This window comes from Pteropus vampyrus, unplaced genomic scaffold (genome assembly GCF_000151845.1).
Source record: "Pteropus vampyrus isolate Shadow unplaced genomic scaffold, Pvam_2.0 Scaffold144, whole genome shotgun sequence".
Taxonomy (NCBI): domain Eukaryota; kingdom Metazoa; phylum Chordata; class Mammalia; order Chiroptera; family Pteropodidae; genus Pteropus; species Pteropus vampyrus.
The window spans coordinates 1210971-1235348 of NW_011888925.1; the positions used below are offsets into that span (position 1 = coordinate 1210971).

Sequence of the window (24378 nt, forward strand, 5' to 3'; positions counted from 1 at the left end):
CTGAAGGGAAGTTGCCATGCTAATAAAGTGCTGCAGCTGCACTTGGTTCTCCCCTGCCCGGAGCCCGCTGTGTTCAGAGCACAGAGCCTGGCCCCTCACAGCCATCAGCCCCACCCTTTCAGTTCTGGTACTGGGCAGTGGGCTCCACTTGCTGCCTACGCCCTTCGACGCTCCCACCCAGAAATGACAACATAGCTAGTGAGGCTGACAGTCTTGCTGTAATTGGGAGAAATGGCTGCAGCAGATTTGGCAGATTGAGAGTCACCAGCAGCCAAAGTTGGGGTTGTGCAGGCAGCCAAGGGGCTCAGGGCCCCCCGCCTCACATGGTGGAGAAAGGAAGAAGAGGTCAAATTCTAACCCAGATGAGAAAGTTGGTCCCAGGGGCAGTTTCGCTTCCTCATCTCACTCTCAGGATGTGGGGAAGGGCATCCATCATGTCCCCTTACTGCCAAAGTTTCCTCTGAGAGAGGCTGGGGAGGGTTTATAAAAATCTCCTGGTGAAGACAGCCTCCCCCACCGGTCCCCCAATTGGCCTCTGCTCCCTTCCAGCCACTTCACAGCAGAGTCCAAATCCAGAACCACGTGTTTCGTGGGCCTGAGGGTGGTGAGGGGAGGACAGGGTGGCCAGAGGCAAGGAGTGGGGGATCGGGGGCAGTGGCCATTCTTAGCAGTTCCAGGAACACAGGGCTTTTTCTTCCAAGTACCCTGCACAGGCTCAGTGGCAGCGCTGGCCACCTGCCCTCCCAAGTGAGTTCCAAACCCCCACAGAGTGCCTCAGAGTTGGAGAGGGTTCAGGCAAGGAAGACCACAAAGATGATGAAGAAAACAATGAGGATGAGGAAGATTTTGACCATGAGCCACCGGTTGGAAGTAACCGACTGGAAGTACTTGAGAATCTCTGAATGGGCGGCCTCAACATCCAGCTGGGCTCCTGACACGTTCTCATCGATCCTGGGGATAGGGTCGGGAGGAGAAGAAACAGAAGGACAATGGATTAGAAAGAATGCTACTGAGGTGGACTTACTGACATGGAAACATGGTCACAATATGTGGCAATAAAAAGTTTACATATATAATAGGACCCCATTTTTGTGTATAGAAAAAGCTCTGGAAGGGTAATATAAACAAGTCTTGGCTTTCGTGTGAAAATCAGCCCTGCAACTTATTAACTGATGACCCCAAGCCAGTCATTTAACCTCGAATCTCATATTCCTCAACGGAAAAGGAAGGAAAAATGGTAACACAAACTCTACCTCTCCGGTTGTGGTCAGCCTTACCTGAGTTAACAAATATAAAGTGCCCAACCCATACTAAGCCCCCAGAATATGAGCTATTATAATGTTTTACTCATTAGTATTTGATTTTTGTCTAATAAATATGTATTGCACTTGAAACGGGGAAAAGTACACAGGCCATAATGGTAAGGAAATCCTGGTTCTGAGAAACACGAAGAAAAACTTAGTGACGTGGACAGGCAGTCAGGGGAGAAGAGAAGCCTTACATCAGGAAAACATGTCTCCAGAGGACAGAGGAGTCCTCGGAGGAAGGGCGAGCTCTTGAAAGGTTGCTGAGAAAGAGAGAACACTTTCCAGCCAAACTGCATGTGCCAAATACAAACCAAATACAAATTCCTGGTCTTTGCAAAGGGAGTTCCTGGGAGCGGAGAACTTTCCAAGCCGTGAGGACAGCAAAGTTGGTGGAACCTGGCAATCCAATTGGAAAGGGACAGGGAAGGCTGAGCCAGGGAAGGCTGTAAGCCCAAAGTCCTGGGAAGGTGCTCATGAGGACTGCGAGCTAATTTCTGTCCAAATATAGGAGCTGGATTGTACACGACTCTCTAGTATGTCAGAGAGGTTTCCTAGCTTTTGGCTATAATTGCACTTCTCAGTGTGGGTGCATTTGTCCTCTTGTACACAATAAAGCTCACGCTGGCTGTGCTTAACAGAAGTGGAAAAACAGCAAATGCCATCTGGCATATAAAAGACTTTAAATGGGACTTCATGAATGAAACTGAAAGGAACGCCAGTGGCGAAAAAATTAGGAATCGGTGGGACAATGACAGGCAGTAGCAGGGGAATTAGAAAATGAAAATGAATGGGGCAGAAAAAAAAATGGCTTAGGAAGGACGAGACTGAGGAACACTGAAAGGGAAAATGTTTGCACGGAGAGGAGGACAAAATATCTTATGGAGAGGAAAAACTAGAGAGGGAAGGAACTGAGCAACAAGAAGCTGAACAGAAAGAATAAATGATGAACCTGCTGTGCGAAGCATGGAAAACCAGAGGCCTGGAAGGTGAGTGTAAGTTGGAAACAACAAAAAAGGAAGTTGAACCAAAGAAGACAGGGAGCCCAAGAACTGGAAAGATTATGTGACTGTGATTAGGAGACCTGGGATTTTAGTTTCTGAATTAGTTTCCCCAAAACTTCACAGTGATTGAGTAACTGGGTTTGGTTCAAGAGGACCCAGAAACTGCCTTATTCCATTGTAATTTTAAAGAAAGCTCCTTCCTTCCAGAAGAATGCCAGCTAATAAATGTAGGAGGACTGAGGGAATTCGAAAATTACCATTTTGCCACACACAGTCTCCCAAATGAGTCAGGCAAGGATCATCAGGGCTGGACATCCACAAGGACTCAGAGTATCACTTCACAGCTGACTTAGTCTGAGGGTCACCACCTTAAACTGACCAAACTTGTCATAACCAATAAAGGGATAATAACCTCATTCAGTGCTGATACGATCACCTGTGTAGCCGGCCAAAAATATTTAACCTGAATCTAATCACGACAAATACAGATGCAGGACTTTCTACAAGCAAGCAGTGGCCTTGGGGAGTGCTCTTCCAGTAGCTAGATGGGATGCTGCCCTATTCATAAATCTTTTAATAAAGCCAATTAGATCTGTTACATTAAAAAAAAAAAAACACTGGCCTCTTAAAAAGAAAAGGAGTCAATGTCACAAAACAGAAAGCAGATTAAAGAGACGTAACAATCAAATGCAATGTGTGAATACTGCCTGGGTCTTAAACTGAAGAGAAAAAAATGCTAAACGCCTTTTTTGTTTTTAGAACAGTTGGGGAAATGTGAACATGGATTGGGTACTGCATACTGTTGGAGAACAGCTAATTTTCTCAGGTATGACAATATTATCATGGCTGTTCGGATAATACCTGTTCTTGGAGGATGCATGCTTTAGCGTTTGGGAATCAAATGTCATGATGTTTGCACTCAATTTCAAATGATTCGGAAAAAACAAGAACAAGAGGAAGCAAAGGTGATAAAATGTTAAGAGTTGGTGAATCCAGGTGAGAGAAATATAGATGCTCCTTATGCTACCCTCCTAACTTTTCTGTAGTTTGAAATTTTATTTACAAATGGGGGAGGGAAATGACTGAGTAAAGTAAAATGATCAGCAGTTTGCATACCTTAGAAAAAATAAGAATCACCTGTTGAGTGTATCAAAATGCAAATTCTTAGGTCTCATTTCCAGAGATTCTAGGGTGGGACCCAGGAATCTACATGCTGAAGAACTTCAGACCCAATCAGTGGTTTCTATTTTTTTTTTTTTTTTTTAACACCTATAGCACCTGGTCTTTCTGGGTGTTCTCCCATCCAAGGACTAATCAGGCCCGACCCTGCTTAGCTTCCGAGATCAGACAGGATGGAGCCTGTTCAGGGTGGCATGGCCGTAGACCCAATCAGTGGTTTCTAAAGAGGATCCAGATCCACTAGCATCCAGGAGTCAAACATAAGAATGTTTATATCTATTTTTCAAATTCATCCTTTCAGGATCTCCATTTCTTGTGCATACGGTTGCCTACAAATTTCCTCTCTGGTTATTTCCTTTTTATACTTCAGTCTACTGTAAAATTCCTTCTGAGCCATTCAACTTCAAGTGCTGACACTGATCCAATCAATTCCTAGTCCTTGATCTAATTAATACTTTAGGGTCCTTCCCTCACGCTTTCTTTCTCAGGAGCACTCACACCTATGGAATCGGAATCTCCAAGTGTGAGGCCAGGAACCTATTTTCTTTACCTTGCCCAATTAAATGAGGCGGCTGCTCGATGGGCCGGTGTTGGGAAACCTGCTTTATACAAACGTAGGTGTCTACCCGGCTTCACATGATCAGCAAGCTAGGGTAAAAGAGCTCTGCCAGGTGCTGTGGGGAATAAAGTTCAACCAGAACTGGATGTCTCCTAAAGGCATGAGCAGTGGGCAGGGCTGTGTGCACCTGTGGATCCCTCTGACCTTCCACACCTCCTCGCCCCATTCTCTCCACTAACAGCCTTTCTTCTTACTAAACTGAGAAGACTAAAGTACTCTGAGAACTACCACCCCACCCCCACCGCCTCACCTACCAACCCCCAGCATCAGTGCAACATATTGAACTTTCCCACCTATTACCAGCAACTTTTAAAGCCAAGCCCACTGCATCCCACTTCCTCTCACCTTCTCAAGACGTAATTTTAAGAATTCTCCCCTTCACCCCGCTCCTGTATCATCTATTTTTATTTCTCTGTTGGATCATTCCTATTAGCATACAAACATCCTTAAAAATTTTTTTTAAAACCATCTTTAAAAATAAAAAACCTCTTGGCTCCTACTGGACAACCTGGGAACAATCTGAGCACGAAAATAATCATTATCCTAACTGATTATAATACAAAAAACAAAAACCCTAAGCCCATAATGACGCCCAAGAGAAAGAAAGAATTAAAAAACAAAACAAGAACTCTGTGGTTACTACTTGTGGCAAACGTTCCATCAACTATTTACTCTGAAAATGCAGGAAAATAATTAAGGTTTTATCTAGCTTAATTAGGAGGATTTGGCTCATGCTGTTATTAAAGGAAAGCTCTTCTTTAGAGAAAAATGTGTTCCAATGAGATAAACTGATTCAGACAAGCATCATAAATGGATGCTAGAAACATTAGGTAAAGGTTTTTGGAGAGGAAGGTATCATAGGGTACCTCATGAATTACTTGCTGACTGCGAAGAAGAAAATGTACTTTTATTTTTATTTGTTATTATTTATGCCTACAGCACCTGGTCTTCCTAGGTGGTCTCCCATCCAAGTACTAACCAGGCCTGACTGTGCTTAGCTTCTGAGATCAGACATCGGGCTTGTAGACCATGGACCATGGCTCCACTGGGGCACGAACCCAGGACCTTCTGAGTGTAAAGCAGATGTGCTAACTGCTACACTATGGCACCACGTCTGAAAATGTACTTTTAAAAGGAGAGATTATCTGTCATCAGTTTAATCAAGTGATTAGATTTGTCCTCACTTATACAGGAATAAGCTGACATTAAACGCCTCCTAATGAGATGTAATTTGATACACATATTCCCAGAAAGAGAGGCAGAAAAGATATCTGAAGAAATAATGGCCAAACATTTCCTAAATTTTGTGATAGACATAAATTTACAGATTTCAAGAAGCTCAGAGAACCCCAACGAGGATAAATTCAAAGAAAATCATATCTAGTCTATGGCCATGCTACCCTGAACAAACCCGATCCCATCTGATCTCGGAAGCTAAGCAGGGGCAGGCCTGGCTAGTACTTGGATGGGAGACCACCTAGGAAGACCAGGTGCTGTAGGCATAAAAAAAGTAAATAAATAAAAAATAAGGAATTGTAAACTGACAAGATCTTTGCAATCTGTGAGGTCAACCAAGGGTTGCCTCGCCTAAAAAAAGAAAAGAAAAAAAAGAAAATCACATCTAGACACATAAATAAGTCAATAAATAAGTCAACTGCTAAAATCAGCAATAACCATGTTGAAAAGCAGCCAGAGGAAAACACATTACATACGATTAGAATATGACTGACTTCTTACGAAAAACAAGAGACCAAAAGACAATAGAATGATGTGTTTGAAGTGCTTAAAGAATAAAGCTGCAAATCCAAAATTCTATATCCAGAGAGAATATCTTTCAAGAATAAAGGTGAAATAGTGATATTTTCAGATAAAAGAAAAGTAAAAGAACTTGTCAGCAGATCTGCACTATAAAAAATGCTGAAGTTCTTCCGGTTAAAAGGGAAGTGATGCCAGATAGAAAATGGATATTCAGGAGGGAATGACGAGCTGAAAACGGTAAACACATGAGTAAATACAAGACTATTTTTTCCTCTTAATTTCTTTAAACTTTAAAACAAAAGTTATAATTTTGTAGTGTGAGATTTATAAAGCATATAGATGCAACAAATATGACAACATGAGCACAATGGATGGGGAAAGATGCAAAGTTCTTCCAATTTATACAAAGTGCACTGGAAAGTTAATGATGCATATAGTAATCCCTACAGCAACTTAAAACAGCAAAGACATATAGCTAAAATATCAACAGACAACTTTAAATGGAATTCTAAAAACAATTTCCAATTGTTCAAAAGAAAGAACAGAAAAACAAATAGATGGGAAAAACAGAAAGCAAATAGTAAAATGGGAGGCCTAAATCCAACCTCATCAAAAATTACATTAAATGTTAATGAATTAAACACTCCAATTAAATTCGAAGCTCTCATCTTGCTCGGCCTAAAAACAAAATCTGTCACAGCTGATCGCTCTTTCCTTGACTCAGTTTCCTTTCCTGGCTCCCAGGACCCCACATTCATTTGCTTTTCTTCCTCTCTCACCAGCTGAGCTCCTGTTCAGTCTCCCCACAAGATGAGACTTAGGTTCAGAAAAGGACCCTATGCTTGACCCTCCTCTTTATACACGCAAGCCTCACCCAGTTTCAAAATCCGATTCTGCCCACTCTCGCCTTAGACCTGTCTCACAAACTTGATATACGCACCTGCCTATGCACTATCTCCACTTAGGTGTCTAACATACAACTGTCCACCTCTTGTTGGATAACGCGTCCAACACTGAACTTATTCCGCCCCTAAACCTACTCCTCTCTGAGTAACCGGCCCTATTTCAAGTAAAAGCCATAAATCCCTTCAATTGCTCGTAGCAAAAGCCTGGAGTTATCACAAACTCCTCTTTTTCTCTCACATCTGACATTTACTTCATCAGAAAATCGCTCCTTTTGGTTCTACCTTCAAAATACATCTAGAATCCAACTACTACTCACCAGCTTGGTCACAGCTACCATCCCCTCTTGCCTAGATTACTGCAGAGGCCTTATCACCTATCTCCCCGCTTCTATCCTAGGCCCCTACAATCTGTTCTGATTACAGCAACTGAATGATCCTTTTAAAATAGAAGTCAGATAGTGTAACCTTTATTCCAAACCCTGCAATGGCTGTTTATGTCACTGAGAGTAAAAGCCAAAGCCTCACATGACTTTAAAAGGTGTCACATGACATGGCCCCTCATTTCTCCTCTGACCTTACCTGTGTACTACTACTCTCCTCCTCACTTGTCCCCAGCTATAGTGGCCTCTTTGCTACCCTTTAACTCATCAGACCCACTCCTGTGTGAACACCTTCACACTGGCTCTTCTCTCTGCCTAGTATTCTTCCCCAGATATCTACATGGCAGACTCCCTTACGTTCTCTCAAATCTTGGTTCAATGTCACCTTCTTAATAGGGTTGACCTTAATTACCCTATTTAAAATTACAACTTGTCCCTCCAAAACTAGCACTCCTGATTAGTTTATCCTACTCTTATTTGTAGTGTTTATCACTGGACGAAAATATGTACTGGACCACTTATTATATATCTTAATAATCGATCTCCTCCCGTAGGATGTAAGTTCCACATGGGTGGGGATCTTTACCTCTTTTGTCCGAGGATGTATTGACATAACTTATTGAATGAATGAATGCTAAGTACCAAAGAGGAGGGCAGATAAAATGCCTCTTGCAGCAGCAGGTGGCGCTAGAGGAGCAGAGAAGCCCGCCCATTGGCCGGCTCTGCCTGCCGCCTCCAGTTTCATCGTGTACCTCCCTGTTCATTATTTTCTAGCCACGCTGGCCTTTTTGATTCTTGAATACAGAAAGGCTGTCCCATCATAAGGCGTCTGTGCTAGCTGCCCTCACTCCCTAGAACATTCTTTCTCTCTTCTTTGCATGGTTGCATCCCTCTTGTTATTCAGGTCTCTGTACCAAAATCATGTCTTTTTCAGAGCAGCCCTCCCTGCCACCCAATCTGATGTACCTGGTCAGTCACTTTCTTAACACATCATCCTGCGTTAACTCTCTGTATAGCCCTTTTACTGTCCAAAAATTTCCTGTCAACTCTTTTTAACCGCTGTCCTCACCCACGCTACTGAATTCCATACATACACTACGAAGTAGCTCCATGAAACAGAGACATTGCTGTTCTACTTATTGCTATATTCTCAGCGCCTAGAACGGTGCCTGACATGGAATGGGTGCTCAATAAACGCTTGCTGAATGGATGGAGGCAGGCGGACTGAACCCTGTGGGTGGGCAGGATTCACTCTACTCTTCAGAAGGGCTGTCCCTAGGGGCCTTTCAGAATGCCAATCCACAGGGAAGAGAAGGCTCCTCTGTCTGGGGCGGAAGAGAGAGAGAGCCTCACCTCTGAATGGTTTCTTCTTGCTCCTTAACCATGTGTGCCAACTGCTGAAAGATGGAGCCCAGCTCGACAATCGTGGACTCGATGTTCTGCATGGTGTCGGCCCGGCTCTGAATGTAGGTATCCTTCAGAGGAGAGAGCGTGCATGAGCACCAGGAGCAGCTTCGGGCAGGGCCTGCCTCTTTAGGGCCCTCCCAGCTTGCCGGTTCGCCCACTGCACATTCCAAACACTTGTGGTCCACAGAGGACAGAGGGGCGACTCCTTCCCGGCTCAGAGCCTGAATACCTGCTCGTCAATGAGCTGGAGCTGCTGACTGGTCCGAGAGTCCACCATATCGATGGCGACGTCCCCCGAGGCACGGGGCTCCGCCCCCAAAACCACAGCACCGCCCCCTGGAGGAAGAAAGAAGACAGGGCACTTTTTATCGTTTAAAAGCAGTTTCAACGCCCCCTGTGCTCTGGATTTGAATCCCAGCTCTGACACTTACTAGCCTTGTGACCCTAGGCAAGTCATTTAACCTCTCTGAGCCTCACTTTCCTCATCTGTAAAATGGGAGATAATAATAGTTGCTTTCTCAAAGGGTGGTTGTGAAAATTAAATGAGATAATGTGAATGAAGCAAGTGCACAAAAATTATTAGAAACTATCATTCTTCTAAACGTAACCGACTTCACGGCCAACAGTGAGAATGTGGGAGACTAAGTGTGGATCCCGAAGGCCAAGGTCAGGTTTGACCTCTGAGACATAAAGCCTAACAACTTCTTTGCCCCTCCATTCTCCTACCCAACCCTGCCCTTAGAGGAGGCCACCACAACCAGAGGAACTGAGCCGTGCCCCTCAGGACTCCCCGTATTGCCTGTCACTTACCCAGGTGGTTGGGAGCAAGGGGCAGGGCTGACACGGGTGTCCGGGAGAACTGCTCCCGCCGGCTCCTCTGCTGTTTCAGGTTCTGGGGTTGGGGAAGAAATGCAAACGTCCTGAGGCCTCTGGAAAGCAGGTATGTTAAAGAGATCCCTCCTGTGGGCCCATAACCCTGTTGCCCTTGCCCTTCCACTTGTCTCTTCCCCATTTCCCTCTTGGGCCCTTACTCCCAGATTCCTATCCCTCCTACACAGATTATTCTCACCTCTGTCCTCACTTCTAGAACTGATTTGAAGTCATTGGACATGGAAGCCAGTTTCGACTAGAAGAAAAAGAGAGAGGGTCAACCAAAGGAAGACAATACCTCCCTCCCTCCCTTTTGTTTCCCCCTCTCCCACCCCAGGTCCCACCCCAGGTCCCACCTGCAGAGAGACCACGATGGTATTGGAATGGGTTTGCAGGTGCCGGCCGCTCTGGCTGCCTTTGGCCCTCACGAAATCCTGAAGCTGGGCAATTTGTTTGTTGAGGCTATTGATGTCCTGGTGAAAAAGAGCCAACAGAAAAACTATCATCCAAGGAGCCTTCGGTCAGCATCTCCCTTACATGGACATCTCTGGCAGGGAGGGCAGAGTGGGAGTCACTAGCAGCTACTAGTCAGACTGAAAGTGCCTGCTGGGATTTTCCGAGCTCGAGAGTTTGCTCTGATTCAGTCTCTGTAGAGTAGAGCCAGAAAAAAAAGAAATATGGTCTCATCCATTGATAAATAAATTACTTATTTAATGCCTCCACCCTATTGCCTTACTCCAACCTGTGAGGTCAGGCTCATGGTCACAGAACCACTTAAAAGCCCCAAATTTTGAACCCAGAGCATGTTGCCCAACAAAGCACCGGTGTAGTGCTCAGGGGAAAGCAAGAGTCAAAGGCACCATGGTTTTCCAGAAGCATCAGCAAGAGTGAAAATTGTGACTTGTCCAAGGTCACACACGATAAGTGAGTAGCACAGCGAGGCTTTCGACACCAGACCGATGCTGAGTCTACTTCACAACCCAACCTGCCAAGGGAGATGGAGACTGCCAGGGGATGGCAGAGAAAGCTGACCCAGGGCAACCAGCCAGGGAGGGATTAGAGGAAGAAGAGAAGGGGGAGGGGAAAGAGGTCTCGAATAGTAGTTCAAGAAATTGGCTCGGGGAAAAAAACTAGGTAACTTCTAGAGCCCTTCCAATAGTCCCTCCCAATTAACATCCCTCCAATTAGTACCCCAGCCCCAACCACACTCGAGACCCCTGGATGATTTCCACTGACTGGCTTGCCACTTTAGAAAGTTGATGCAACCCCCTCATAGCCATGTGTCCAAAACTATATCCCAAGTTTTCTCCCCATAAAATCTCCTCCCTCAGGGTTCTAGCTTAGAAAATGGCAGTGTTTACCACCTCAGCGCCCCAGGTAGAAGCTTCTAAGTCACACGCTCACATATCCCTAACCCACCTACAGCCATAACACAACCACGTTCTGCTGAGCGCTTACTACGATGTACTCGGCACTGTGTGAACACAACAGCAGCCTCATATTTGTTTACTATGTGCCATGCAACATGCTAAGCAGCTTACGACTTTCTCTGTCCTTAAACTTAACATAGAAAACAACTCTTAAGTCCCCCATCCCGGAAAGCTATTCCCCTTTGATCCTTCCCTTCCATTTTGGTGAATGGCACTATCATTCACAGTTGCTCAAACCAAAAACTGAAGAGCCATCCTCAATCCTCTCTTTTCCCTTAATCCGCCTGGATCATAACGGGAATCCACAGAGAACCCAGCTGATTCCAGCACATCCTCTGAATCGGTTCACTCATCTCCTCCACTGAACCCATCCTAGTCCAAACTGTCGGCTGTCTCTAAAAAATCTCCAAGAGCCTCCTAAATGACCTTCCTCTTAGAGCTTAATCTCCTTACAATCTACTTTCTACACAGCAACCAGAGTGATCTTTTAAACCAGAGCACATCATCCCTCTGCTTCAGATCTTCCCAGAGCTTCCCACTAAGTGTAGAATCCAACCCAAATTCCTTACTTGGTTTACGCAGGCTCTTTATGGTCCGGCTCCACTCACTGCTGTGACCTTATCCCCTACCGGTCTCCTCCTCACTTGGTAGGCTGCAATCACATTGGCCTCTTTCGTGTTTATCAAATGTATTAAGGTCACCATACTTTGAGACCTTTCTCTTCCCTATTCTCACCCTCTGGAAAGTGCATCCATCAGATCTTTGGATGACTGGCTTTTTTCTAACCGCTCATGTCTCAAAGTCACTTCTTCAGCCAGGTCATCCTAGATCACTTCATCTGAAGCAGGCCCCTCACTTGAGTAACTCACTCACCTTATTTCTTATTAAGGATTTACCACTAACCGAAATTGTCTTTTCTGTTTACTTGTAGAGTATCTAGTTCACCCATTCGGAAAGGAAGTTCCCAAAGGCAAGGATCACATAACTGTCTTGTCCACTGCTGAATCCCCAGAACCAGGCAGCCAAATGCACTCAATAAAGTGATTGGAAAATAAACATAGGAGTTCGCAACAACCCTGTGAGGTAGGTACTGTTTTTCTCCCCTTTTTATTTATAAAGAAAGTGAACTTCAGAGGAGTTAGGTAGCTCACCCAAGGTCATACCACAAAGGCTGGACCTGGGATTTGAACTCAAGTCGTGGTACCTGAACGCCTATGCAATAACACCCCAACAGTTAGTGGAACCCTCTCTTTTCTACCCTGCACAGCATCTCTAGAACATGTCTGCCCTTTGGCCTCTGCTATAATCATCTTCGTACTGGACAACTGCAGCAGGCTCCTTCCTAGCCTCTCTGCCCATCCGTGCTCCAGGTTTTTTCTCCCTCTCCATCCATGGTCATTCAATCTCACCTTTTATTCTTATTACATTGTGCTGGCAAAGGAAGGAATTGCAACTGTACAGAACTGTGCTACGCCAGTGTCTTTCAGACAGAACTGGGATCCAGGTTCTAATTGTCTTGTAGCCCATGACAGTTAAGAGTGAGTCTACGCTCCTTAGCAAGGTCCACAATGATCTTCACAAACAACCACCTATCTACCTTGCAGCTTCATCTCCTGCCAATCACTCATTCATTCAACAAATATGGAATACCTACTATATGCCAGACACTGTTTTAGGCATTTGGGACACATCTGTGACCAAGCAGAAAGAAAAAGATCTCTACTTTTGTGGCACTTACATTATTTTCTCTTTTTTTGAAGGGGTTGAAGTAGGTGGGAAAGAACAGAGACAAACAACATAATAATTACAGAAAATGTTAAAATGTATCAAGTGCTCTAAGGAAGAAAACAGCAAAGTAAGAAAGATCAGAGTTTTTGTCACTGGATTATAAAACAGCAGTCAGAGTAGGCCTCCTGGAGCAGGTAACATCTGAGAAAAGACTTGAACTTTCTCTTTTATAAGCCATGCCTCTGCAGTTTCCTCTGTCTGGAATGTTCTTCCACTGCCTCTACACAAGCCTTAAAACCAGCTCACATTTGACCTCCTCTATGAAATCTTTCCCGGAGTCCCTAGACTATCATTCATCTTTTTGTAAGACCTTTTCTGTACACTTGCCTCCTACTCGTAAGTCTTAAATTTATGGGGCTGGATTTCTCTTCTAAACAATAAGCCCTTGAAGACTGGAATCTTGCCTCATGCTTGTAAGGCAAGTGCCCAGTACGGTGCTTTGAACACAGCAGATGATCAATAAGTGTTTACTGATTCAATGGATGAGCAAGGATGTTTCGGGCCGGCTCTAGAAATTGTTCTGGGCTCCATAGCAATGAGAAATGATGGAAGTGATCTGACCGGAATGCTGGGCTCTCTTGATAGATGGTAACTCACCTGTTTGATGATGTAAGTCAGCTCCTCGATTTCTACTGCTTTATCATCAAAGAGGGATTTGCGCTTTGCCACTGCAGAGACAAAGAAGCCACAACAGGAGAGGTCAAAGACAAGGCTCAAGGAGTACGGCTCCTTAGCCCTCTTTGGTTCAATGCCCCATCTCTGAAACATCCCTGGAACACTCACAGATCGTCAGCTTCTCCAGCTTGGCAAATGTGTTGCTGAGGTCTTTCCCAATGCGCCTGCAAACAAGCATGAGCGAGGACACGGTGGGAAAGGGCAGGAGAGGGCCTCTTCCCACACTGCTCCAGCCCTCACAGCCAGGGCTACCAGAGGCAAGCCTACTTCTCCTCGGATGCTGCATCAGCCCACCACTTAACTTCTCTCAACTCACTTGGCCATGAGGGTGAATTCACTGCGTTGCCGGACAGCACGCAGAGCCGGTTTGTTTGCTTGTATTCCATTCTGAAAAGCAATGTCAAGAGTGACACTTTAGTTCCCCCTCTCGTTTCCACCTTTCACTATTCTCAGGTGTCCACTATACTCTTTCCAGTACTGGTGATATCCTTCACCAGACGGTCTAATTTTATCAGTAGTAGAAGTTTAGAGGCCAGATTTGAAGACAGACAGACTCAGGTTCAAAATCTTGACTCTACCACTTGCTGGCTGGAGGGGGTGGGGGGCAATTTACTGAAACCATTCTAAGTCTCTATTTCCTCTTCTATAAAATGAAGGCAATCCACACACTTCCTATTGTTGTTGTTAAGATAAACTAAAGGGCTGTACAATATTTTAACCAAATAGCTGGTACACTGAGAACATCAAATGAATGGCAGGTAGCATTACCATTCTATTACTCCAATCAGGGAATCCAAAAGAATAACTGGAAAACTCTTGGAGATCATATAGAAGAGCAGTTGTTAACAAGAGCTGAGCAGTAAAAATATTTAAAATTACAGTCACTCAGGTCCCACTTAGATTCAGAAAGTCTGGACCGAGACAAGGAAATGCAATTTTTAAAAAAGCACTACAAAATGATTTTGATAAAAATTATTTATCTAGAAAATACCCTTCATTTTACAGATTTAAAAACTGAGGCCCAAATACCTTCCTCGTGGTCCCAGAGCAAACCTGTGGTCGAACTATACCAGAACTAGAATTCAAAGTGCTTGTCTCTAGCTGGGCTAAAGGCTCTTTCTAGAACCTGTTTCTTCCTTATCCAAACCGAATATACTGCAGCCACCTCTCTTCCTGAAATTCCTTCCAAAATAGCAATCCTACTCTCCAGGGGATTCCTCCCCCCAAATTTCAGATGTTTGCTTCCAGATAGCGAGCCCACCTCTTAGTAGATCCTTCCACCCCCTCTAAGCCTGATCAGTTCTCCATCAGATTCCCGCAGTAATTACTTAAAACAAAAAATACTTCAGTCAACAGTGTTGGAGCACAGCTTCTCCCGGATTTAAGTAAAGCCCACTCCTGCCTTTCCCACTCGCGGTCTTTACCTGACGGCTCTGCAGAGACTTGCAGGCAGACAGGAACTCCTGGGTCCGATCCCGGCAGGACATGGTGTCGGGAGGGGGAGGGACCAGGGCCACTGGGGGGGGCAGAGGGGCGATGTCGCTGCTGCTGCCAGTAGTTGCAGGGGACAGGACCTGTGTCTTTGAGAGACCCAGGTAGACACCCTGATCCGTGTTCTTAGACCCGTAGCGTTTCCGCGGGATCATTGAGACGCATAACCTCGGACTGTTGTGGAGGGGAGAGTGTCATTCCCCAGGCAACCTCTTTCCCCACAAATTCTCCCCAACCAGCAAATCCTTGAGCCCCAAAGCCAACCACAGCTCCTGGGGCTGGCCAGCAACGGGCAGGGCCCCACTTCCTCTCGGACCTAAGCCGTTCCCTTTCTGACTCTTTTTCAACTTGGCTCGGGTAGCCACAGCGCGGGGCCGGGGGCCCTGAAGCAGAGACAGGGCCAAGGCAGGTCCCGTCGCCCCGAGGCTCCAGCCCGGCCTGTGCACTAACTGCCCCAGGCTCTAATTGGGCCCTCTAGTATCCACGGGTTCCTTCGACTCCTCGGGGAGAAATGGTGACGGACCACCTGAAGGGGACACACTTCGGTGGGCGGAGAGGGGGGAAAAAAAAATCTCTGGGTGTTTATTTGAAACAGGAAGTCCCACCCCTGCACAAGTCCCGCCTTCTGGAGGACGGCAACTACTGATTAGTTAATGCCTACGCCTTTCTCAATAGGGACTTTCCTGATTGGACGGCAAGATATTCGCTCACCCGGAGCCGGGCCGGCAGGACTTGTCCGCTGGCCCCTGGTTTCCTTCCCCCGGCCCATCGCCGCCTCCCGGAAAGCCGGTGCCGGGACCTGACACGGCTGCCAGACCCCTCTTAGAGCGAGTCCTACCTCCTCTCTGCCGCCTGCCGCCGCCACCGCTGCCGCAACCTCCCGGGTCGTCACCGCCTCCTCTTCAGGCGCGGAGTCCGCCGAAACCCGACCAAAGACTAGAAGCCGCCACGTCACCCACACGTAACCCCACCCCCGGTGACGAGAGGGCAGTGTCACGCCTTTTCGAGCCGGGCCAACCCTAAGGACACGCCCCCTAAAACGCAAAACGATCCCGTCCCCCCATTGGCTAGACCGCTCTCCTGACCCCGCCCCTAAGAATTAGAGCCCGGGCTCTGGGGGCGGGGCAAGCCTCAGGGGAGGAGCCTTAAAGGGACCGCAGCCTCTTTGGTGCTTGCTCCCTGTGCGCCCAGAGCGAGAAGCAGAGGCTTAAGCGCTCCAAGTACACGTTAGAAGCTTTATTCTCTGGAGGCTAGGGCAGATTGAGAGCAGAGCTGGAGTCACCCCTTCTCCGGCTCCTCCAGGATCCCCTCCGAGTTGTTCTCCGGGAGCATACGCCCTTGCTTTTGAATCTGGATTGATTGTCTCCTCTTGTTTGATCGCGTGGAGCCCCGACGGCTGAACATGGATAGCCGCCGCCACAGTACAGTGATCAACAGGCTTTCGTTAGACTTGAGATTTCGGTGGTTTGTCGAGTCCACATCAGTCCCTTCGCCGTCGATGTCGACGTCCGTGTCTGGGAAATGACCGGGCAGCTGAGTTCCGCTCTACCCTCCCCCGTCCAACCTCCTGGACCTTTCCCCTCTCCAGCTCCAGCTCCAGCTCCCTGGGCCTCCCCGGGCCTCCCTGGTGTCTCTGGTCCCACCTTCCTCCTTGACTTCCTCCAATTCGGCCTCCTTGGCCTCCTCATTGCAGGTGTGGCAGTCCTTGTCTTGGCAGCAACCCATGGCCCGCGCGGCCCTCGCACTCGGTGCCACCTACTCCAGCCCACCTGGCTCCCACCCGGCTTTTGTGACGTCAGATATCCCGCCGCCCCAGCTCAGAAAGCAGCCACCCTTCTTTCATTTCTCCCATCATAAAAGGCTCAAGGTCATGGAGGGTGTTGAGCTGTTTATTTACAAAGTGAGCACAGGCTCTTCAGGGGCTGGCGGAGCCAGGCCGCTTCTTTCTCCGTCTGGTTGGCCGAGACCCTGGGGTCAGCTCCAAATCAGGGAGCTTCCGCTTGGCAGCTGCCTCCAAAGAAGCCCAAAGTTCATCTGCCTCTGTGTCTTCTGGGGGCACCTTGTTGGACTCTTGAGGCTCTTGGGGCTCATCCTGGTGAGTGGAGAAAAGCTTAGGAATCAGGGGCACAGTAATACCCCACGGAGAGGGAGGTTCTGGCTGACAAACAGCCCTTCCAGGTACCAGTGCTTTTATGTCCTGCTCTGGGAAGCCATTCCCATCCATGTTCCTGTCATTCTTGGCGGGAACCCTGTCAGGACTGTAACTATTAACATTCCTCACAAAAATTAAGTAACAGGGTAGGTGGACAGACAGTTCCAGGTGCTTCCTTTTTCTTCCCACAGGGAAATAAACCCTCACATCTATGCTCATGGCTCCCACCTTCCCAGACCCAACTGCTTACCTCCCAGTTGTCCCTGCCTGACAGGAGAAGGCAGTTCAGCTGAGACTTAAGATAAACCTGCAAAAGATGAGGGGCCTTAAGGAGCCAAACATCCTGAAATAGAACCATGAATGGGGGGCAGAGGAGGCAGCAGGCTCTTACCTTATGCTCCAGGCCCCGTGGATTCCGGATCCTGTGTACCCTCAAGATTCTGTCCAAGCCACAGGAGGCTAGTAGGGGCTTTGAAGGGTGGCACTGCAACCCACGGACGCTGCCTGCCAGCCCCTTCAGACAGCCCAGTAGACGTCCTGGAGAATGGGGGGAGACATCAGCGCCAGCTAGGCAGCCGACAACCATTTATCGTTTACTGTTCAAATCACTTTATAGTTCAATACTTAATCCTCAACATAATGCTGACATAGGAATTACCATTAATATCTCCATTTTACAGGTGAAGGAACTAAGGCACAGGGAGTTGAAGGAATTTGTCTGTCATACCGCTTTTCAAACCAGGATTTGAACCCAGACAATCTAACACCTGTCAGATGTACTGCTTCAGAGGAAATCCTCCCCTCCCCTCCCCCAGGGGTCCCAGTCCACTACCTTGCCGAAGGTCGATTTCTGCCAGCTGCCCGTGAGTGTTCCCCACGATCACCGAACTGAGGAGGAGACCAGAGGCAGGTGGAGTCAGCAGGAGCCTCTGGGAGTCCTTCCTGACCCCACTCTGCCCTCTAAACACTCACTTGCCCCCAGGAGTGAGAGTCATGGCTGTCAGTGGATACTCTCCATAGGTGGCCTCTAGGACCGGCCGGCGCTGAGGAGAGGCTGGATCGTAGACACGGACCTGGAGAAAGACAGGTGTCACAAAGGTACCCTCACTCCACATATCACCCCTTTGTGGCTTCCCCACATCTTCATCCCCTCCTTCATAACCCGCTCTTCAAAAAACTTGCTCATTTGAAATGTACCCTCTTCTCTGAGTGTTGGGGTTGGGGGACAGCTGCTTAGGACAGGGCTGAGGGGAGAGATCCCCAAGGTTGGAAGCTGACGGCATCCCATGGTCTGCATATGTGAGCATTCCATCCCGCATATTCCCATCTTGGGATGGAAAAGCAAACTGGTCCAACTGACAGAGAAGTTTTGCCTGAACAAGGGAGGAGAGGAAGCCCGAGTGTGTTTTGAGCGGATGCGTATCACCAAGACCAGCCTCCGATATGCAAGAGCAAAGGAAACACTAAATACAGTGACTTGGTCCTGCCTGGGTCTTAGGACCTCAAATGAGGCCAGCTGTAAAGATCCCCAGTTGGGCTCTTCCTATAAAGCTGAGACACTGAGGCCAAAAAGGAGAGGGTCAGGGCTGGGTCCTGAAGCAAATCAGAGGCTGCTTCAGGACCAGAAACCCAGTTCTCTTGACATGCAGCCCAATGTCCTCTCATGACACCTGAATCATGTGATTCTACTGTGAAAGGGACATTCTTTTCACCTCTCCTCTCTCCTAGGTAGGAGGAAAAGGAAGAGTCGGACTGTTCAGGAAACTCCATCCTAGAATGCAGTAAGAGAAGGCCATGGGGCTGAAACAGGCGAGGGAGTGCTCCCTCCTCTGACAGCTCAGGGATGGAAGGACGGTGAGGACGGCCGTGAAAAAGGATGGGGGCCGTGCCTAAGCAGGGAGGTGGTTTTTCCAGGAGGCTGCTTAAGCCCAGGACGTAGGGGTGGGGTGGGGTCTCACCTGGTGATACCCTGTACAGGTGACGAGCTTCTGCGACTCAGGGAGGAACTGTATGTCCTGGTCCCAGATGGGAACTCGCAGGTCAAGCCAGTCATTCCGTACCTGGTGAGGTGGGTAGACAGGGGACAGGGTTGTGGGGAGCTCAGTGTGCCACTCCCTTCAGCCCTCCATCATCACCCCCTAAAGCCCACCTGGTCTCTGACTCAGTGGCCTCAGCCTCTGTGGACCTCAGACCCAGCCCCTCCCCACTCCCGTCACTTACATTCTTGGCTCTGAACACAGGCTCCTCAGACCCCTGGAGGTCCCACACCTTCAAAGCATTCTCCTTCCCACCTGTGGCAACTACATGAGGGCGCGCTGGGTCTTGGCGCATCCTGCACACCCCAGGGCCTACCCTCAGTTCCAGGAGCTGAAAAGAATGGGAGATGAGAGGGAAAATTAGAGAGCATTTGAGATCTTGCTTCCCAACATGTCATCAGTTGGGCTCAAATAATCTCTCATCAAAATTGAAAAAAAATTTTTTAAAAAGAGAGAAGATTCGAGTCAATTACAGAATCCTAAATCTTCCTCCCTGAGAGCCCTCACTCGGCTCCTACCCTGGCCCCAACCTTCCCCAGCCACCGGAATCAGGGCGGGGGAACCTCACTGGATCAGCGGATGTCTCCTTGTCATTGTCACGCCAGACTCGGAGAATCCCAGAATCCACACATGTGATAAGGGTGCTGCAGGCAGAGGGAGGATAGAGTTAGGTTAAAAAAATAAATAAAGGAAGTGTGAAAGTATTCTCTAGGCCCCACTCCGCCTACCCCCAAATTAACTAGACTCCAAAGGAAGCCTCCAGGTAACTCGGGTCTGGACAGGGCCTGACAACTTCCAGCTTTCTGTCTGTTATTTAAGTTCCTCAACAGAGCGAGGATTTGCCAGTTTTATAGGTGAGGAAACTGAAGCTCTGAGCAATTAAAAGATTTGCCTACTCGGCTGCAAATGTCAGAACCAGAGCTGGAAATCAAGTCTGTGATACTCCAGAGCAGAATGCCTTTGTACTCCACAGCTACATCTGGGGGTACCTGGCCCGCAAGTCTTTCTGAAACCTGAGTCGGACACCAAGGGTCAGGATCAGTAACTCCGAAAGGGCTGAAATGGGACTGGTCTGGATTTAAGGTTTGACCAAAGTCAAACACCAGCTTCTTCTCTTGAGTTCCCTGTAATGGGTTCCAGACACTAAATGTCAACCTCTCCCTCAAAGTACCCCTCCCCAGAAGCCCAAGCAGGTCTTTCCTCGGAAGCTATACAGCCCAAGCCTATGCTCTTTCTCACATTTGCCCACCCTCCCCACCTTGGTTCAGGCTCTGTATCGCTTGCCTGGGCTGTGTCAACATCTCCCATATGCTCTCTCTCCATCCTCCATACTCCTACAGACTCAGCTCTGACCACAGCACTGCTCGCTCAAAAACCAGTAACTCCCCACCACCAAAAAACAAAAGTGCAAATCTCTCAGCCTGGCACTTAAAGCCCTTTGCAATTAATCTCAACCCTACCTTGCCCATCTTGTATTAAAATGCTTCCTCAGCTTCAACCTCCAAATGCTATTTTATCTTCCCTGAAAGGTACCCTGTAGCCTGACACCAATCAATCATTGGCTTCCGCCCAGGCAGTAACCTCTTTCTAGAATGCACTTACCCCTTTCTCTAACCTGTTGAAATTCTACCAATCCTTCACGGCCTCCTGGACCTCACCTGTCAGAATTATCACCACTGAACCTACACAGCCTGTCAAAACCTCCTCTCTTCATCTTTGGGAGTAAGCTAGGCCAGTAACTTAAATACTAGCACTGTCCTATCCTTTACTTTGGGAGCTTCATCACCTTACTGGTGATTATCAGTCTCCATTTAAAAACATCCTCTAAACTAGTGAATGATTTGCTCAGGGACACTCTAAAGGTTATAGAATCAGGAGAAAATCCCTGGAGGGTGCAAACTCTAGGAAGGTAGGTACTGTGTTTATCTGGTTTACCTACAGCCCTTGCATTTCGCCCAATGCCTGAAACTCAGTAGGTGTCAAGTAAATGCTTGTCATTGGAATGAACGAAAGAGGCAGGACACAGGTCCTCGTAACCCAGCCCAGGCCCGTGTCACCTAAGGGTTGATCGCTGTTATTCGGCGGGAGCTCTCTCCAAGGGGCTCGGTCTTACCCGTCAACCTGGGCAAGGCCTCGGAAAGTGCCCTCCCCGCCGGGGCAGTGCCTCTGGCCCTGGAATCTGCCATCCTCGGTGCTGAAGTGCCTCACGGTCGAGTCAGCACAGCCCACAAGGATCTGCGTGGAGCGAAGTGCAGAATAGCGAGGGGAGCGAGGCTACGGCGCCCCGGCCCCCCAGCCCCCCGGCTCCGGCCTGGCCAGCAGCCGCTCACCTGTGTCTCACCACCCGCGCCCCAGCACAGGGCGCTCACCGCCTCCTCCCGCCGCGGCTGTCCCGCCGCCGTGAAATTCGCGGCCTGTTTGCGCTGAAGATTCACCCCTGCGGGACGCGGGCGTCAATCGCACGGGGGTCGCGAGCTAGCGACCTCCCTACTTCTCCCTGCCCGGTCCTGACACCCACCTTTCAGGATCCCAGTCTCCGTGCCGACCCACACATGATTCCAACGTGCCCCGGCAGCCGCCATCTCTGTGCCTGGCAGCTCCAGCCGCGCTTCCGGCGCACGGTTCGCGTCACCAGCGCGCGCGGAGTGAGATCAGGACCAAGGCCATTTCTGGGAGTTTCAAAGAGCCGGAGGGGTACAGATCACTTGCCTGCTCCGCCAGGTTTTGCTTTACGAAAACGAAATCTGGAGATACTTGTTTGCGGGGATCTGAAGAGTAACTTGACCGTTTCACTTTTGGAGTGAAACGCACCCTAGGTGGACCGCGACGCTGGGCCTAGTCCTCCCTGCTCTAAAGCATCATGGTATATGTTTCCTTTTTTTGTACAAAACAAGAAATGAGCCCACATTAGAAACGATTTTAATCACTATTGTGGCACATAGCTTCATCCCGAGTACAAAAGACACAAAACGAAGAAAGACAGGAAAATGAAATCGACGATCTTAAAACAGATCTCTGTTTTGGAAAGGTCTCCGGAAGTAAGGGCGTCATTTTTGTTTCCTCACGTTGAGGTTTGGTGATAGTGAAAATTAACTCAAACTAAGAGTAAAAATCAGCAAAGTTAACAGAAACAATATCTCTCCCAAGGATAAGCTGCAGCTTTAAAATGTAATGGCCTCCTTCTCTGAGTGACTGTTTCCTTACTGAGTTTTGTTCTCTGAAATCAGAGACTATCAGAAACTTTGCTATTTGAAATTACATCAGTAAGAGTAAAGCATCCTACTTTCCCCCTGGCAGATCAAAGTCCTCCACAGAGAAGCAGCCTTGATTTCCAGCGCAGCTTCCGAGCTGCCAATAAGTTCTGAGCGTAACATTCCACATTCATTTTTGTATTACCAAGGAGAGGGCACTCGGCATACTTCAGAGTCCAGATCTGATGTTGACCTCTTTGCACACAGCCCTACCTTGTATTGAGCCTATCGAAACACTAAGTTAAACGTAAACTCCATCTTTCCCTAAAATCCTGTAACTTTGGCGCGGGGGGGAAGGGAGAGATCCAACCATCGCCTGTTGTCCCATTTTTCTCGTCATAAATTCAGGAACACAACTGGGGTTTAATTAACGCTGATGGACTTAGACTCACCAGCCTACCGTTTAGTCAAACTAAAGGTTCTAGCACCGAGCACTAAAAATCTCTCTCCTCTGTAGAAAGTTTGCTACTCCAACTCCACTACATCACTCGATTATGCAACTCAGAAACCGAAGAGAGAATGTAAACTTAGCAAATTTTTATTACTTTATGAAGTATTTTCAGAAGCAGACGAAGTCTTTCCTTTGTACAAACGTTATTCCCCCCGAAGGGGGTGCACCGTTCCTGGAAGTACTGCAATACCAGGTCGATGCGTGGAGTGGACGGAGCAAGCTCCTATTCCATCTCCTAATTCCAAAAATCCATTTAATATATTGTCCTCGGATAGAGGACGTATCAGATATTAAACTGATAAGAACAGATACTACACTTGATCTTAGCCAAAAGGCCGAGAAGCGATACCAGTGTTGTCGCCTCCTGGAGGGCCTTACCCTTACGACTGCTTTCACGATTGTGGTGACTTTAATGGACTAACAGTTAGATTCTTTTTCAAAGGGCAGTCCTTCTTAAACTCAATTTCTTATTATTTTATTTAAAATTATAACTAGATTCTCTAAAACAGACCTTAAACAGGGTTTTTTTTAACTGCTTCTCCTGCCAGCTCACGGGCTTGGTGTATTTTGCGTAAACCCGCCCCCCCGCTTTTTTCCATTCTTGGGATTGGTCCACCTACAAGTCGTGATTTCAATGCCTGCAAGGTCTCTTTCTCCCAAACCGTGGCGTTAGTCTCCCAGCCCGAAGGCTTTCAGGCGCCCTCTAGCGGCGGACGGGTGGTGGTCTGTGTTAGGTGAGGTTGCGGCAAGCGGCGGCCAGGACACATCTGGACAGCCCTCAGTTCCCGAGCACCAGCTTTGGAATCCACATTGCTGAGTTGGGATCCCTGCCCGCCAGTTCCTGACTTGATGACATGAGGCACGTTGCGTAGGCTCCTATCTCTTCTGTTAAGTGGGAGAATCAGAACACGCGCTTAAGGGGTGGTTGTGAGAACTGAGGGCACACGGTGAAGGCTGGCATTTAGGACTGCGTTCCTCTCGCATCCTGGGGTTCTCGGTTCCCTTCTGTGCCTCTCCCGCCCCCGACTTGTCACATCCACCCCCACCCCACTTACACTTTGCTGTTTATAACATCCATCAGCCACCATTGACCCTTCACAGAGGGGAACAGATGCCCTGAGAAAGAACATTTCTTCAGACATTCCTGATTCTTAAATCCAGGATCCAGCGGCGGAGGAGAGGAGCCGAGGCCAGTGTAGTTAATTTAAATAAGCAGTTCTTTTATAGGCTCAAAGCAAAGCCCAGCTCTATGAAAGGCCCTGGCTGAAAAGGGACTTGAGGTCCTGTTTTCTTGGAAACTCTCAATATAAGTGTGGACCGTTCTGTTGGAAACCTTCCTTCACTGAAACTCTCCAGCTGGGTTGGAAGCAGAGGCCGTGTTTCTGTGTCAAAGGTACAAGTACGGCTGAAATCCTTTAGCAAAGGTGGGTTCTCTCGTTCTCACTGATGTGATTTCAACTAGCAAGATTTTTGATAATCGTCTATGGCCATGCCACCCTGAACACGCCCGATCCCATCTGATCTCGGAAACTAAGCAGGGAAGGGCCTGGTTAGTACTTGGATGGGAGACCACCTAGGAAAACCGGGGGCTGTAGGCGTAAAAAATAAAAAAAAATAAGGGATTATAAACTGACAAGGTCCTTGCAGTCTGTGAGGTCAACCAAAGGTTGCCTCAACT

The 24378-nt window shown here is 47.9% G+C and overlaps 2 protein-coding genes and 3 non-coding genes across 7 annotated transcripts; 2 read left to right on the top strand and 3 right to left on the bottom strand.

The window, feature by feature from the left end:
* Positions 1–196: 196 nt before the first annotated feature.
* On the bottom strand, positions 197–15797 carry STX5 (syntaxin 5). Of its 3 annotated transcripts, none has more exons than XM_011368678.2 (11): positions 15649–15793; positions 14744–14984; positions 13636–13706; positions 13428–13483; positions 13242–13312; positions 9783–9899; positions 9626–9682; positions 9367–9448; positions 8786–8892; positions 8503–8624; positions 197–951 (listed from the first exon to the last, which is right to left on the bottom strand). In XM_011368678.2, the coding sequence occupies exons 2-11, from the start codon at positions 14963–14965 to the stop codon at positions 792–794; spliced, it is 1065 nt and encodes a 354-aa protein (XP_011366980.1). In that variant the 5' UTR covers positions 14966–14984; positions 15649–15793; the 3' UTR covers positions 197–791. The 3 variants fall into 3 exon arrangements, 2 of the variants coding, with proteins under 2 accessions (XP_011366980.1, XP_023391547.1); XM_023535779.1 differs by having other exon boundaries at positions 14744–14899; positions 15649–15781; XR_002782408.1 differs by having other exon boundaries at positions 816–951; positions 9367–9485; positions 15649–15797.
* LOC111744988 lies at positions 5490–5608 on the top strand. Its single transcript, XR_002782447.1, has one exon. It is a non-coding gene; the product is annotated as a 5S ribosomal RNA (ribosomal RNA).
* An 884-nt stretch (positions 15798–16681) lies between the features above and the next one.
* WDR74 (WD repeat domain 74) lies at positions 16682–22751 on the bottom strand. The gene is made up of 11 exons (XM_011368679.2): positions 21517–22751; positions 21329–21435; positions 21112–21233; positions 19567–19642; positions 19183–19329; positions 18921–19022; positions 17935–18035; positions 17795–17850; positions 17354–17499; positions 17213–17269; positions 16682–16902 (listed from the first exon to the last, which is right to left on the bottom strand). The coding sequence occupies exons 1-11, from the start codon at positions 21578–21580 to the stop codon at positions 16726–16728; spliced, it is 1155 nt and encodes a 384-aa protein (XP_011366981.1). The 5' UTR covers positions 21581–22751; the 3' UTR covers positions 16682–16725.
* Positions 22752–22856: 105 nt separating this feature from the next.
* LOC111744968 lies at positions 22857–23047 on the bottom strand. The gene has a single exon (XR_002782436.1). It is a non-coding gene; the product is annotated as a U2 spliceosomal RNA (small nuclear RNA).
* Positions 23048–24179: 1132 nt separating this feature from the next.
* On the top strand, positions 24180–24298 carry LOC111745010. The gene has a single exon (XR_002782449.1). It is a non-coding gene; the product is annotated as a 5S ribosomal RNA (ribosomal RNA).
* The last annotated feature ends 80 nt before the right edge of the window (positions 24299–24378 follow it).